Here is an 18175-nt window from a genome sequence, read left to right on the forward strand (position 1 = left end):
TATAATTTTGTAAACAATAAAACAAAAAATGTCCTTATATCAATATGTATTTTTTCTTTCAAAATAACCTTGAACAAATTTTTTTGATTGACCTCACAAATAAAGGTGTTTTGAAATATCAATTGAAATGACCTTTTTGAGATTTTCTTATTATTTTTTGGCAAAATTCAGGGTAGGTTCAATGAAAACAATTTTTTAAATCAGACCTTGTGATGATGGTAATAATTGTGAATATGAGGATGTTTATAATGTTTAAGTACGATAAGATCACAAAACAAAACTACTCTGTGCCATCAACCTGAGTAGTCCTATTTGTTTGGCTTAATATGGATAGGACATGGATACAATGTGTGAAGCCCATTTCTGGTGTCCCCCGCCGTGATATTGGTGGAATATTGCTAAAAGCGGCATAAAATCAAACTCACTCACTCACTCACTCACTCACTCACTCACTCACTCACTCACTCACTCACTCACTCACTCACTCATATGGATAGAGAGTTATGCTTAATCAAGAAATTCCTCAGAAATTCCACCATGAATCTATGAACAAGCATTCCATGGTTAATCAGCATGCGTTGTTTGTAGTACATGCATGCTGCTCTCCAGGGCGTGGAAAACATGTGATACTGTCAGAACACTCCACAGAAATCATGCATCTCTCTGCAATAAATGCTGATCTGCCGCGTGATAACAGTTATTTTAGTGCAATATGCTGGGACTACTGGGGTGCTTGACAACTCTCTACACTTGCAGCTTAATGAACTGATTTCACCAGATTTGCCTAACAGGAGGAGTGGAAGGAAAACAGCACTTTTCTGTCTTACCTCAACCTCAGTACATGATGTTTGTTTGTTTGTTTGTTTGTTTGTTTGTTTGTTTGTTGTTAAATGCTGCACTCAGCAATTTTATATGACTATGTGACGGTGGTCCTTAGATACTGTAAATCTTGAAATTAACGCGAGCTTGAATTAAATGCGAAAAATGCGAGTTGTCTTTGCTCGCATTATTAAACATCGCATTTGTATCAACAATAAGACATTTTGGATAGCAGAAATACCAACTTAGACATACGCTGAAAACAAACAACTATGTATTTCACATCACTGTTTATTGAGCAGCACTTGTTACAAGTATATAAACACTGTCATTCAAACACTAATTACATGCTGTGAATTGTCACTGCTTGGGTCAAGACAAGCGTTCTACTCACTCATGTCATCACCGATCACACCTGCAAGTCCAGACAGACGCCACCCAACACGGTGTCTTTGCTCTTTGCGACTGCATCAAAGGCCAACCCGAGCCAACGCGTACATATTGTTTTAGCTGACGTACTCTACATTTGGTATGTGATTGGATTAATGTAAGGTTGGATTAAGGTGAGGATTCTCCTGTAAACCTGACAGAGGACCCATTCTTTTGGAGACGCATTAATTTCACGTTTTACGGTAATCGAGTCTGGACCAGACAATCCAGTCATTGATATCATCAGCATCTATCTACTCAGTTGGGATATGAGGACCTGCATCAACCAAGTCACTGAGCCTGACAACCCGATCATGTTGGTTGTCTTTTACAACAAGCATAGGTTGCTGAATTCTAACCTGGACCTTCATGGTTCTGATGGATTGCAGACTGAATGAATGCGTGGAGGAATGTCTAATGCAGAGTCAGCAATATTCATGGTGTCATGGCAGCCTGTGAAGAATCAGGAGTCAAACATGGCAGCTTGTTAAGAATGACGTCCCTACCAGGCAAACCAATGGTCGACAGCATGAGCATGTAACCAAGGTCACAGTGCCTGACCAACCAATACATGTTTCCATTCAGTTCCTGCATGTTTCAGTATAACAATTACATCGTTGTGGGGATTGGGGGAGAGAACTGGCCTAAAGCAGCGTATGCACTCTCCTACCCAGCGTTCCATGAGGCCAGGACCTCAACAGGCCAGCGCCATGTGACGATTCTTCACATCTTACCCAACCCATTCAAGATACTGCATCTGTTTCATTTTTGACAAGTCTACACATCTGGATAAATATATGTCATAGAATGGTTAACTTTCATTGAAAGAGTACCCTAAAACGTAAAAAAAACTATTTCCATTTGTGTAGTTATCCTTTGTTTACATTGGTTGTACGGCTCCACATGCTGTCATTGAAGCTCTATGGAGAGTATAAAATGTATATTATCATGCACCTCACTGACACAGTTTAGTTTTCTATATAATTATGAATTGTTTGATAGGATGACAAGATAGACACAATTTTTATGGATAACAACTTCTTTAATACTGGGAAAAATGCTTTTCTCAGTATTAAAGAAGTTGTTATCCATAAAAATTGTGTCTATCTATATAATTATGCCCAAGATATAAAGCCCACCGAAAGACTTGCATTAGGGCTGGTCTGTTTTGATTTCAGAATAAGCGTGTTTGTTTAAATAAGAGAAAAGTCTGGTCACGGAATTTTGCAACTTAGTCTCTGCTTGTCATTTGATCCTACTTAATGGAATGGGTGGTTATGACAGATTCCTGAGTTGTTTGTTCATGTGATCGAATCTCTTTGTGAAAAAGTATGTTTTGTGTTTGTGTGCTCTTAGAGTATTTAGACTTAGAGTATTTGCTGGTCTAAAGTGTCGACAAAAAGTATTTGTTGTGTTTGTTTGTTGTTTAGCTCTGCACTCTGCACTCAGCAATATTCCAGCCATATGACGGCAGTTGGTAAATAATCGAGTCTGGACCAGACAATCCAGTGATTGACATCATGAGCATTGATCCATGCATTCGGGATAGGATGACATGCATCAACCAAGTCACCGAGCCCGACCATCCAGACTTAGTGAATTGGTTGATTGTGTGTCATCGTTGCTCATAATATCAATCACTGGATCATCTGGTCCAGACTTGATTATACATAAGCTGCCATCATCCAGCTGGAATATTGCTAAGTGCAGTGTTGAACAACAAGCACACAGACAAACAATTACATGCTCAATTTACACTTGCATTATGCTTGAACAACTGCCCATGATCAGGGCAAGGTAACCTGGTAACCGGGCAACCAGAAAAACATCAAAAGAATCTTTCACTTCTTTGAAGACAACTCTGATGTAGTAGTATCTATCTGGAATCCACTTTTTGGATCTTTGGATACCATTACAGTGGGTGATGATGGAGGAAAGATGTGAGTGGTATTATCCTAACTACATGTCTTGAGTCAGTATTTATGGAGGTGCATGAAATGAATAACATCTGAGTCTAACAGTATACATGGTATATGTGCAAGAAGTTGTCTGGGATATACTGTATAACCTGCAATAAATGCCCATACTGGCAATATAGATACCTAACATGCTTATAAGTGAAAAATGTGCATGGCGGGATATTAGTTAGTGAGTGAGTGAGTTAAAAAGTCAAAGCAATATTTCAGTCATATTATGACTAGAATAAGTTATATGTTTACAATATTTAAAACTTGTCGATGATGGACAGCTTGGTTATGACAGGGTTGTATTGAAATCAGTTGTTGGGCATTAAACGGAAAGATTAAAAAGATATGATTATTCCATTACAATGCTGTATAAACAAAGAGGGAATGGATCGTCAGCAACCAAAGTTTGGCATCTTCCCGAGGCAAGAGAGTTCCACCTTTGCCGAACTAGGCTGGTATTATGGAGTTACATTTTGGCTGGACTAACGAGTCTATGCTTAGTCCAATCAAAATTGCGCACCGAAATGGAAATCTGGTGTCATGCAAATTTCGGTCGACTGCAGGATTTGCAAAGCATGTGCACCGTTAACTCCTTGTCAACAGATATTTTCTATATCTTTTCATGTTTTTAATCAAGGTGCTCACATGATTTGATGCACTTCGCGATGTAGGATTATCACAATGTAGATCTTGATTCTCGATCAGATTGTCTTGACTGGGCGCCACCTTTTTGTTTGAAGCAACTGCAAGTGATACGAGAGGTTGAATCTGATTGGTCAATAGGAGAGGCATAGAAAGGACATAACTCGTAATAGCCACTGGTGGCGCTACGATCGAGCCCAGGAATTCCAGCCTAGTTCGGCAAGGGTTTTTAAAGTCAATTAACTCTCTTGCCTCGGGAAGATGAAGTTCGGCTACCACACTTGGAACCATGGAACCGATGGTACTTCTGCTACCATCATGGTACCCAGCAAATGTCATCTCCTCATCTGCTAAGTTAAGACAAACATTCTTATCATGATTAAAAGATTGGTTGGTATGAACATACTTTGAATGATCTGGTCTTACATTTTAATCATTAAGACACAGACCATATGGGGACTTTTAGATAACAAATCAGTGAGTTAGACAATTTATGGATGTGAACTTCTTTATTATAAAGAACACAACGTTCCTGAGTATATACTTACTCCCTCATCAGGTGAATGATATACTCCAAAACCAAGTCAGCGAGCCTTATCACCTGATCCCGTTAGTTTCCTCTTTCGACAAGCATAGTCATCTTTTACGGCAAGCTTGGGTTGCTGAAGACCTATTCTAACCCGATTCTATCTATTCTTCACGGGTCTTTCACATGCACATTTTGGTGACATCAACATATTCATTGGTGGGATAAGGCTCGTATATGGTACTGGATTTGCATCAAACATAAGACTCATAAAGACCATATGTACCAAAGGATTTCTTTAAAAGAATACGATCATTTTTATTTTTAGCTGTTACGCTTTCATATTGTACCGCTGTGAGCACTCCTTAACACCAAGCTGATATCAGCTATACTTGGATGCATGTACATGTTCTTGAAATGTCAACACATTGGCCAGACTTGGCGTAGGTACAGCCAGATTCTTGCATCCACATGTGGGGAAGGAGAATCAGAGAGATATGAATGTCAAACAAATACCAGGGGACTTAAGGATCACTTGTACATGTTGATTGCAGGTACGCATTTCTACCAGACATGGAATAAAACAGATATACCACGGAAATATGTAAGATATATAAGATCCGATATAGGATTTGTTTATAATGAATAATACCTTTTTGCAATGGAAAAAGACACTCAATTTACGAAGTCGGTATATAACCAATTGTACATGATAATTGCGGGTATGCATGGACAAGTATTACACAACATTGAATAACACATATATTCCACTGCATCATGCGTGATAGCAGAGAGCGGCCTAATTGGGTTAGGGCCTTATATAAATATGAACATGAGTTTTGTAATAATGCTAAATGTTTAAGATTAAAGTAACTGTTAGAAACTGTTAGGTTCATACATTATTCATTATAAATATACATCAATAAATAAGGTAATAATATAAATAGCATTGCAATGTTCTAAATATTAAACCATAAATACGTTTTCTGATGAACCAAAACATTCAATAGTTATCTATATTGAAACAACGTTATTTTATTTTATACCTTATTTATTCATGTATATTAATGATGTATAAGGGGCAGTCGGGTAGCCTAGTGGTTAAAGCGTTTGCTCGTCACATCGAAGATCCGGGTTCAATTCCCAACATGGGTACAATGTGTGAAGCCCATTTCTGGTGTACCCTGCGATGATATTGCTGGAATGTTGCTAAACATGCTAAAAGGGCCATAAAATTAAACTTACTATAATGTATAATGTTTTGAACTACCAGTTTCTAACAGTTATTTTAATTTTCAACATTTAAGCATTATTACAAAACTCATGTTCATATTTAATGGCCATGATACAGGTATTATCCCTGAACAAACTCAAAGCTTATATATATCTCGTACTCATATTTCCAAGCTATATGTTTTATTCAATGTTTGTAGCTTGTCATGAAAGTGAGGACACCCTGCTTGTACCGACAGTGAATTACACAGTGATTAATGCGAGACATATTGTGCTACAGATTTGGAACACTTTGTGGCGAGATGTACAGAAATACCCTGTAGTGTTAACATACTGATCATTGTATCACATAGGACAGGAATACTCTTAGAGATGCCAGTCATGGCTAAGAGGCTTTTCCAGGACACACTGACCGAATTGTGTGTGGCCTGAATAGACAGTTGACAGTCGGTCCTTCTTGTAATTATTGGCTCTTTGTGCCCTCCTCTCGGGTTGTGGGATTAGACTAACCTACACCACTCCCTCAGAATGGCTTGTGGAGCAGAGGTTGATTATCTTCGCTGGATACTGATGCAGTTTTCTCAGTTGTGTATTTATATAAATATTCAAACTATAAAAATTGCTTATTCAGCAAAGTTAGATTGTGACAGTATTTATAATTTTAACAGTGAGTTAAATTTACTGCCACATCAGCATTATTTCAGCCATATAGTGACAATATATTTACTCATCAATTTGGTGACAGGCCAGACTGCTAGAAGAGGGATATGTTCTATGACTACTGAATATATAATAAGAAAATTATGAAATGATCTATTCCAACAAAATTACATTTTTACATTTTTTACATGATTTTCTGTGCAACTTTTAAAACAGCACTGGAGTATTCATTACCACAGTGGGGTATAAGGAATAGGCTTCACCACTCTTTCCATTTGGGGGGGCGGGGGGCGTAGCCTAGTGGTTAAATCGTTTGCTCGTCATGCTGAAGGGCCGGGTTCGATTCCCCACATTGGCATAATGTGTGAAGCCCATTTCTGGTGTCCCCCGCTGTGATATTGCTGGAATATTGCTGGAATATTGCTGGAATATTGCTAAAAGCAGCATAAAACCATACTCACTCACTCACTCACTCACTCACTCACTCACTCACTCACTCACTCACTCACTCACTCACTCACTCACTCACTCACTCACTCACTCACTCACTCACTCACTCACTCACTCACTTTTGATTTGGGATTCAAACCCGAGTTGTCAGTGTGATGAAACACTTCCCCCATGCTGCTACACTACGGTCACAAATGCCACAATTCTCCAGACCATAATTTTCAAGTTTCTTGAAACTGATAATATTTCTCAGGTTTTAATATAGTTTTTGATATGATTAAGACCATTGGAAGAGGTCCATGATATAGGTGATGAAAAGCATGGCTTGTTAATACCCAAGACTATTTGCCCCTAACGAGCTGTTCCTCTTAAAGTTTTTCAATTCCATCTGTCTTGAGGCACTTAAGCTGTTGACTGCTTAGTGTCTGAAAATACATAATTTTGATAGAAACAAATACCTTTATTTAAATTGAAAAGCAGCCCCATTGAGATGGGAGATTCAGAACCTGCAGAGATTGTAGACTTGCTTCTGATAAGGCTTAGCATCACAGAAAGGGTGAGATGGGAGGGAAAATAATATGGTTCTGTGACTGTGAGACAGTCTAGTTTAACTGTTGCATCATGCCATGTACCTCAGACATCCAATCTTGCCCGGGGGGTCGTGTTAATGCTGCAGCATTTGCTACCCCTTGTTCATGGATGTCTTGCATTTGTGTGCTCCTGAGGGAGTTGAAAATGCCATTTGAAAGAAAGCAGTGATCTGTTGATGTTGGTAATGTCTTGCTCCTCAGAATGTGAAGTTACGCAGGTTGCCTGTTCTTATTATACATGGATCCATAGGGAGAACTTAAGACTATGCATCTATTTGTCAATGTCGCTCAATGTCAATGCTTTGGATGCATCCCATTGTTTGTTTGTTTGTTGTTCAACACCGCACTCAGCAGCTTTACATCTACATGATGGTGGTCTGCAAATAATCAAGTCTGGACCAGACAATCCAGTGATTAACATCACAGCATCGATCTGTGCAGTAGGCATACAATGACATGCATCAACCAAGACAGCCAGTCTGACCACCTAATCCTGTTGGTTGCCGAAGGCCAATTCTAACCAGGATCTTCACGGGAGCACTGTTCTTTGAAGGTGAGACCATCTCCAAGGTCTTATGGTAGGGCGTCCGCTCGGAAAGTGGAAGGTCTAGGGTTCAATTCCCGACTGTGTCACTTAAAAGATGATACTTGTTGTTACCCTGCCTGGCGCTCGGCACGAGGGGCTAAAACAAGGACTGGTTGACTCAGAGTCAGTATACTGTGTCTGAGTGGGGTATTCGTGTTAAGCTGCGGCACGATATCTCAGTGGGCTAGCACTATAAATCAGCATCAGTCCGGACTAGTACAAGCAGCCACATACACACACATATAAAAGTGCAATAATCTTGGATGGGACGTTAAACCCTATTTCACCTCACCTCACTACTTTGAACTAAACTGAAGATGAGAATCAAGTCTGAGATTGATGTTGATTTTAACACCACCCCATTTTGTATATTCATTGAAATAGTTGCAGTGAGATGCTATCTGCTTGAGATGCTGATGAGGGGGCGCTGATTATGCACTTGAGGGAGAATTATAATGTGTTCCTGTTTATGTTCAGTAAATCATTTATTCTCAACACGTGGGGTCGGACCATTTGATATTCTGCTGGACTCTGAACCCCAGTTTAATCGCTCACTACACTTGAAAACTCATTTCAACCCTGCAAGACAGCTGTGATTAAATTTATTTTGCCAGTTTTACTGTTTTTAGCTCACCTGACTGAATGTCATATGTTGTTCAAATCTGTATGTGTTAGTTATTAGTCCTTAGTAATTATGAAAAAAGAAATTGAGTATCAAATGCTGACAACAACTTTTAAACCTTTTAAACTGTTGGCTTCATATCCAGGTGAGCTACAGTGCCAGACCACCATCTTTTACCTTCTATTTATATATGCTCCCCAAAACAGCATGTCTATCTGTCCATCAGTAATCATTTAATGGTCTAGATCAAAACAAAAACAAAAATTCCCTACCCAACTTCATATCTCAGGGTCATGTTGCCCCAAACTGGGATATGATAAACGATTTAATGTTTTCACTCTGGCTCTGTTGCAGCAAGCACCTGCCCCACAATGCACCCCATTGCACCTATTGTACCAGCCAAACATAAGCATGCTTATTATTTCTAACTAAACAAGAGTATTCCTATTACATCAGCGTAAACTGAAGGTGGCTCTTTGCTTTTAGATGCTTCCCACTGTTCTTTTGAAGATGTGAATCAAGGCTGAAGCTGATGCTATATTACAACTTACGCTGTTAATTTTAAGAGCATCCCATTTAGTAAAACCCCCAAACCTAATGAGCTTTTTGTGTTATCTATATCTGTATGAAATGCTGATGAGTTTGCACTGATTACGGCATCAGGGAACATAATTTCAATCTGTTTCCATTTATGTTCAGTAGTACATGTATTCCAACACGTAGGGTCTGACCATTTCAATTCTTGAAAGAGAGAGAGGCTTGATATTTTTAGAAATGAATTTGATGCAGAAAGAATTGGGGGGAAAAGTAATTTTACACGTAATCACATGCAAAATATAATTATTTGCTGGACCTCCTAGATGTCCTGAAAAACATTCTGTTGAAACAAGGTCTGTCTTGAAGGAGTAACAGAAAAAGAGGTCTGTCTTGAGCAAGGCTTCCCCTTCCACACTGCCTCCACACACCCTTCACCATCCTCCACGCCGCCTCCACACCCATGTCACACCCCATCACACCCTCAGCACACCCACCACACACACCTCCACACACCCACCACACCCTAAACACACCCGCACCACATCCCCACCCACCTTCTGGCCATCGCAGCTTTAGGAATTGGCACCAGTCCTCAAGTCCCTGCCCAACTGGCCAATAGTTAAGGTATCATAAGGAATTAGCCCTTCTTTAATTGTTTTGCTATATGTTATCATTTATAATAAGGACTACTGGCCAAAAAATGTTTCTATCGCTGCATCACCAGACATATACTGCTTAAAAACTGTTAAGGACAACCCGATTCATTCATATTTCTTGTTAATCTGTTATGCCATCTGGGCCCCATTTCTCAAAGCAATCTTAGCACTAAGGCGATCGTCAGTCCCATACTTTAACATAGGCTTACGATCATCGTAGTGCTAAGATCGCTTTGAGGAACGGGGCCCTGGTTCTTAACTTCTGTTTAGTAGTATTCTTTATTCACTTCACTTGGCATAAGAGCTGACTGAAGTGTTCACTGGCTGGTCTGTGTGTCATCTTCAGTGTACATCTTTCCTGGAGACAAATGACAATAGGATACCTTCATTTTTTTGTCAATGGAAATTATTCTATTATCTTATGTAAATGTTTAAACCACATTAATTTGAACAGTATAGTTGAATGGTGTTTATTTTGAGAAGTTCAACAGGTCTAAGTATTATATGACTTTTATTATGACCATTTGTTCCTGTTGAGGGGAAAGTAGCTGAATGTTCCAAATATACTGATGGGGTTGCAGAAGGTCAGAGATCGTGAACATCTGTTAGATCGTTCCAGAGGTGAAGCTTGTGTACATAAACAGAGGGACTTGGGCTGCCTGGGAAGACTCTTTCATTTCACATTCAAGACTTTCCTGTCTAAATCTGATACACTCTTAGCAGGACAGGACTGTTTTACAGTGTTGCAGAGCCAATAGGGAACCTTGCATGACCATACCCTGCCCTAATCATTGCTCACATTGGGGTGTCAATCAGCCCCTAGTTTGTGGGGTCGAGGAGTTAGTGTTACAGACCATTATATCATGTCATACACTTGTAATCTTGAGGTTACATGCTTGCAATCAAGGCATTACCTGTGATCAAATAGTGTGACACACATGTGATCAAGTAGTGTGACACACCTGTAATCAAGTAGTGACTCAACTGTGATCAGGTTGTTTGACACACCTATAATCAAGTAGTGTGACACACCTGTGACCAAGTTGCATGACACCTGTAATCAAGTAGTGACTCAACTGTGATCAGGTTGTATGACACACCTGTAATCAAGTAGTGTGACACACCTGTGACCAAGTTGCATGACACCTGTAATCAATTAGTGACTCAACTGTGATCAGGTTGTATGACACACCTGTAATCAAGTAGTGTGACACACCTGTGACCTAGTTGCATGACACCTGTAATCAAGTAGTGACTCAACTGTGATCAGGTTGTATGACACACCTGTAATCAAGTAGTGTGACACACCTGTGACCAAGTTGCATGACACCTGTAATCAAGTAGTGTGACACACCTGTAATCAAGTAGTTACTCAACTGTGATCAGGTTGTTTGACACACCTATAATCAAGTAGTGTGACACACCTGTGACCTAGTTACATGACACCTGTAATCAAGTAGTGACTCAACTGTGATCAGGTTGTATGACACACCTGTAATCAAGTAGTGTGACACACCTGTGACCAAGTTGCATGACACCTGTAATCAAGTAGTGTGACACACCTGTAATCAAGTAGTTACTCAACTGTGATCAGGTTGTTTGACACACCTATAATCAAGTAGTGTGACACACCTGTGACCAAGTTGCATGACACCTGTAATCAAGTAGTGACTCAACTGTGATCAGTTTGTATGACACACCTGTAATCAAGTAGTGTGACACACCTGTAATCAAGTAGTGTGAAACACCCGTGATCAGGTTGTATGACACACCTGTAATCAAGTAGTGTGACACACCTGTGATCAAGTAGCATGGCACCTGTTATCAAGTAGTGTGACACCTGTGATCAGGTTGTATGACACACATGTAATCAAGTAGAGTGACACACCTGTTATCAAGTAGTGTGACACCTGTGATCAGGGATCAGGTGGTCAGGCTCGCTGACTTGGTTGATGCATGTCATCGATCTCAATTGCGTGATCAATCGCTGGATTGTCTGTTCCAGACTCGATTATTTTACAGCTGGAATATTGCTGAGTGCGGCGTTAAACAACAAACGATCAAACAAACAAAACCTGTGATCAAGTAGTGTGACACCTGTAATCAAGTAGTGTGACACACCTGTGACCAAGTTGCATGACACCTGTAATCAAGTAGTGACTCAACTGTGATCAGGTTGTATGACACACCTGTAATCAAGTAGTGTGACACACCTGTGACCAAGTTGCATGACACCTGTAATCAATTAGTGACTCAACTGTGATCAGGTTGTATGACACACCTGTAATCAAGTAGTGTGACACACCTGTGACCAAGTTGCATGACACCTGTAATCAAGTAGTGACTCAACTGTGATCAGGTTGTATGACACACCTGTAATCAAGTAGTGTGACACACCTGTGATCAAGTAGCATGGCACCTGTTATCAAGTAGTGTGACACCTGTGATCAGGTTGTATGACACACATGTAATCAAGTAGAGTGACACACCTGTTATCAAGTAGTGTGACACCTGTGATCAGGGATCAGGTGGTCAGGCTCGCTGACTTGGTTGATGCATGTCATCGATCTCAATTGCGTGATCAATCGCTGGATTGTCTGTTCCAGACTCGATTATTTTACAGCTGGAATATTGCTGAGTGCGGCGTTAAACAACAAACGATCAAACAAACAAAACCTGTGATCAAGTAGTGTGACACCTGTAATCAAGTAGTGTGACACACCTGTAACCAAGCAGTATGACACACCTGTAATCAAGATGTATGACACACCTGTAATCAGGTTGTATGACACACCTGTGATCACGTAGCATGACACCTGTTATCAAGTAGTGACTCAACTGTAATCAAGTTGTATGACACACCTGTAATCAAATAGTGTGACACACCTGTAATCAAGCAGTGTGACATACCTGTAATCAAGTTGTATGACACACCTGTAATCAATTTGTATGGCACACCTGTAATCAAATAGTGTAACACACCTGTAATCAAGCAGTGTGACAACTGCAATCAAGTTGTATGAAACACTGGGTTAAAATTGTTTGACACACCTGTGATTCTTTTGTGTGTGAAAGAATGTTCCATACTGTTTTCTCATAAACTTGTTGTATATTCCAGGCACAGGTACGTTCGGACGTGTTATCCAGGTACGACAGAAGGGAACGAAGCAATACTTGGCTCTCAAGGTGATGGCCATGGCGGAGATCATTCGCCTCAAACAGGCCGATCACATCAAGAGTGAGAAGGAGATATTGTCACAGAGCCACCATCCATTTATTGTGAATATGTGAGTAGTTTCTCTCTGGGGTAGCCTGGTGGTTGCAGCAATATCTCATCATCCCAAAGGTCCAGGTTTGACTCCCACATTGGTGTCTCCAATGTGACTTGTAGGGGCGGTCGGGTAGCCTAGTGGTTAAAGCGTTCGCTCATCAAGCCGAAGACCCGGGTTCGATCCCCGACATGGGTACAATGTGTGAGGCCCATTTCTGGTGACCCCCGCCGTGATATTGCTGGAATATTGCTAAAAGCGGCGTAAAACCATACTCACTCACTCACTCACTCACTATTGCTGGAATATTGATACAGGGGCATAAAACAATACTCACTCTTTTAGCATGATATTGAGTTTTGTATCATTGTAATTATTTGGGGTATAGTTAGAGACTTGAACCATGATATGATATGAATCACAATATTACTTAAATTGTGCTGTTTTTGTGTTAAATTCTCTGTGTTGAAACAAGTTACTGCTGTCAGCCACTATCAAGCACTTTGTGTTTGTGGGGGGTGCCACTGGTGGGGCAGGATACGCTCCCCTTTTCACAAACACCTGGTGTCATTACCATTTGATAGTGATTCATGAACACATACTCATTTGCTTTATGCAAAGATTTCTGCTGTGTGATATTGATATATGTTGACTGTGAGGATTAACATTGACATTGATATACACACATACCTCCCAACAAGCACTCAACATTATTCATATGAACGTTATTTTCACTGAGACTATAGCATGCATAATTTATGATACTAAGATCCCAAAAATGTTATTGATTTTAAAAATATATTTAAATCAGCATTGTGTTTATTGATTTATTGAAGTGTACAAAGTTGTATTTGAAAAATGTCTACAATCACTACTCTGAGGTGCACATTGAATACAGTTTATATCCTTGCATCCGGCTAATATGTATATGATGAATGAACATAACACAATGATGGATGTATTGAATAGATCTCATTATTCTATAACAGGCCACCACAGTCAGTGGCAATTGATTGATTGGAAAGGGTTTTTATAGCACACATGTAGGAGGGAATAACACTTCATATTAGGTGTTGTTTTGTCCGTATCAGTTTGATTGATGTGTATATATTGTCAGACTATGCAATGACTATATTTGGTTAACTCTATACTGTGTTGTTCCTAAAACAAGACCCGTGAAAATCCAGGGAAGAATAGGTGTGAACATGGTAAAAGGCAACTATGCTTGTCGTAAGAGGCAACTACCTGTGATCAAGTTGTATGACACACCTGTAATCAAGTAGTGTGACACACCTGTGATCAAGTAGTAGCATGACACCTGTTATCAAGTAGTGTGACACCACCTGCGATCAGGGATCGGGTGGTCAGGCTCACTGACTTGGTCATGTTGGTTGATGCAAATGCAAAGATCGATGCTCATGATATTAATCACTGGATTGTCTGGTCCAGACTCGATTATTTACAGACCGCCTTCATATAGCTGGAATATTGCTAAGTGCGGCGTTAAACAACAAACAAACCAACCAAAAATCCTATAATGAATTAAGGACCAAAACCTATTTAAAGGGCTGTCATAATCGGGTGATGATGAAAAGAGTTCTCTGAATCTTACTGTACTGTTACAGCTGAAGATGTATATACAGTATAGAGACAAGCAGAAAAAGAGTTATGTCCCTTATAGTCATGCCAGTATCTGCTGATCATGGGTTTGAAACGCAAATTATGTACAAACCTGTATATACACTCTAACATGTTTATTATTTTAGTTTGTATGTCTGTTAAGTCATACATATATGACATGGCTTGTGTATTCGACATTTCATGATATGTGTTTTCTTTTTATTTATGGGGTGAATTTCCTCATGGATTAAAGTGTTCACCCATCAAGCTGAAGGCCCGGGTTCGATTCCATACATGGGTACAATGTGTGAAGCGTATTTGTGGTGTATCTCTTATTTAGATTGATTCGGCAATAAGCCCTCTCTCGCCCACCTGCCCTTTGCATGTTTTGCGCAGTGTGACCTTGCACTTTCAGGTTGAGGGTGTGTTACTCACACACTCAGTCACTTTCCTTGACTTGTTTTGAGCAGAGTGACCTTGTATTTGCAGGTTGTGGGCGTGTCACGACGAGAAATTCCTGTACATGTTGATGGAGTATGTTCCAGGAGGAGAACTATTTTCTTATCTACGCACACATGGGTTTTTCAAAAACTCGGATGCAAACTTTTATGCGTGTGAAATTGTATCTGCATTGGACTACCTTCATTCCCAGCAAATTGTGTACAGAGACTTAAAACCGGAAAACCTGTTGTTAGACACAGAGGGACACATGAAAATAACAGACTTTGGTTTTGCAAAGAAGGTGATAGACAGGTAGGTACACAGGTAGTTGACCTGACAATCTGGTCCCTTCCTGCAGGTATGTCATTTTCGACCTGACAATGTGGCCCCCCCCCTGCAGCTATGTAATTTTTGACCTGACAATGTGGTTCCCCCTGCAGCTATGTAATTTTTGACCTGACAATGTGGTCCCCTCCTGCAGGTATGTCATTCTTGACCTGACAATGTGGTCCCTCCTGCAGGTATGTCATTTTTGACCTGACAATGTGGTCCCCCCTGCAGCTATGTAATTTTTGACCTGACAATCTGGTCCCTCCTGCAGCTATGTCATTTTTTACCTGACAATCTGGCCCCCCCTGCAGGTATGTCATTTTTGACCTGAAAATCTGGTCCCCCCTGCAGGTATGTCATTCTTGACCTGACAATCTGGTCCCCCCTGCAGGTATGTCATTTTTGACCTGAAAATCTGGTCCCCCCTGCAGGTATGTCATTCTTGACCTGACAATGTGGTCCCCTCCTGCAGGTATGTCATTCTTGACCTGACAATCTGGTCCCCCCTGCAGGTATGTCATTCTTGACCTGACAATGTGGTCCCCCCTTCAGGTATGTCATTCTTGACCTGACAATGTGGTCCCCTCCTGCAGGTATGTCATTTTTGACCTGAAAATCTGGTCCCCCCTGCAGGTATGTCATTCTTGACCTGACAATGTGGTCCCCCCTGCAGGTATGTCATTCTTGACCTGACAATGTGGTCCCCTCCTGCAGGTATGTCATTCTTGACCTGACAATGTGGTCCCTCCTGCAGGTATGTCATTCTTGACCTGACAATCTGTTCCCCTCCTGCAGGTATGTTATCCTGCCTTACAATCTGGTCCCCCTATAGGTATGTCATTCAAGACCTGACAATGTGCCCCCCTTAAAGACATCATTCTTGCCATTGTGGACATCTGACCTGACACCAAATATTGTAAAAACAGTTAACCGAGTCATTAAAACTCCTAATTTCATGGTACATAGTTACAGGTAAGGTACTTGCTATGATTATTGTAAATCACTGTATAAGATGGAAGAAGATATGACAGGTGTAGATGGCAAGATGGCTTCATAGAACAAGGACCCGTGAAGATCCAGATAGAGAATAGGTCTTCAGCAACCTAACGCTGTAAAAGGCGACTATGTACGTGGTAAGAGGGGACTAATGGGTTTGGGTGGTCAGGCTTGCTGACATGGTTGATACATGTCATCATATCCCAATTGCGTGGATTGATGCTCATAATGTCAATCACTGGATTGTCTGGTCCAGACTTGATTGTTTACGAACCGGCACCATATAGATGGAATATTGCTGAGTGCGGCGTAAAACAACAAACAATCCAATTATAGAGCAGTTCCCTGATGTACATCTTCCCTGTTTCAGGACATGGACACTGTGTGGCACTCCGGAGTATCTGGCACCGGAGATTATCCAGAGTAAGGGCCACAACAAGGCAGTGGACTGGTGGTCGCTAGGGGTACTCATATATGAAATGTTGGTCGGGTGAGTATATTCACAATGATATAGACCACAGAGCTACAGATAAGCTGCGGATTTGCGTGAAATAGCCCCCAAAACTATTCAAAACTCAATTACTTTCAATTAACTTATGTACAGAAACACATGCATTAAATGGAAAACTCAATTGTTTGAAAACAGCACGCGTAAATACCCAATGAAACTTTTTCAGCATGCGTACAACAGAGCTAATTTCTGAAACACAAATACGAGCTAATTTACTTTCTAAGTCAGTATTTCTCATTTTGGGAAATACCCACTAGAGTGAGAAAAATATTGGTTACCCAATGAAAGGTGTATTAACCCAATTAAAATAGAAACCTTTGAGTAAAAACTCAATTGCTCAAAAAGTTGTCTAGAGCTCTGAGACCACCTCACAAAAGTGTTTGATCACAAGTCCTGTCACACAATCGATTCCCGATGACACTTTATAGTACATGTCATTGTATCAATTACCCAAGTTACACGACCACCTCCGTGGTCTAATGGGTAGAGCATCTGCCCGGAGATCGGAAAGTCTGTGTTTGGATCCCTGGCCACATCGTACCAAACATTTTCAAGGAAGGAACTTGTTGTTACCCTGCCTGGTGGTCGGCATTAAGGGGATAAAACAAGGACTGGTTGGCGCATAGTCTGTGTACTGTGTCTGAGTAGGGTATTAATGTTAAACTGTGGCATGATACCTCATTGGACTAACACACACACAATCATTAGTTCATGTGATTGAATTTTTGTGTGAAACTGTTTGGTATGTGCATGTGTACACTTCATTTGTTCAAAAAGATGAACGGAAATAACTTGGGAAGTTGGGATACTCTTGAATTTGTGAACCAACAAAAAGTCAGTTAATTGTTATTTTTGTTGAAAACATTATACTAAATGTATTCATTATTTGTTTTTTTTATACATCCACATGATTAGAATATCCAGAAGGAGGGTTGTCATGCTCTACAACTCCTCTAGATCTATGCACTGTCTCCCGTAGATGTTACAGTGAGGTTGGGTATCTCTATGAGAATCTTTTATGAAACTATGTCTCTTTCAGATTCCCTCCATTCTATGATGAAAATCCATTTGGAATCTACCAGAAAATCCTTGCAGGGAAGATAGAGTGGTCCAAAGCACTGGATCCTGTTGCCAAGTGAGCTTTTAAGCAGCGTTTTTATTTTAAATTTGATACATAAGCTTCATATTTTAAGGGTAAGTTTTACACATACAGTAAACTACGGTTATAACAAAACTCACAGGGGCCACTAATGTTTGTTCGTTATAACTGTAGTTCGTTAACAGCACATAT

At 40.3% G+C, this 18175-nt stretch overlaps 1 protein-coding gene across 1 annotated transcript in view; it reads left to right on the forward strand.

The window, feature by feature from the left end:
* Positions 1–18175, forward strand: part of LOC139447270 (cAMP-dependent protein kinase catalytic subunit PRKX-like) — a 60718-nt gene that overhangs the window by 37282 nt on the left and 5261 nt on the right. The window contains exons 2-5 of the mRNA XM_071228565.1: positions 12836–13004; positions 15096–15359; positions 16744–16863; positions 17924–18019. Coding sequence (XP_071084666.1) covers positions 12836–13004; positions 15096–15359; positions 16744–16863; positions 17924–18019 — 649 coding nt within the window. The remainder of the gene's footprint in view (positions 1–12835; positions 13005–15095; positions 15360–16743; positions 16864–17923; positions 18020–18175) is intronic.

The sequence above is a fragment of the Haliotis cracherodii genome, unplaced genomic scaffold, assembly GCF_022045235.1.
Source record: "Haliotis cracherodii isolate W230 unplaced genomic scaffold, xgHalCrac1.p SCAF_7, whole genome shotgun sequence".
Lineage (NCBI taxonomy): Eukaryota > Metazoa > Mollusca > Gastropoda > Lepetellida > Haliotidae > Haliotis > Haliotis cracherodii.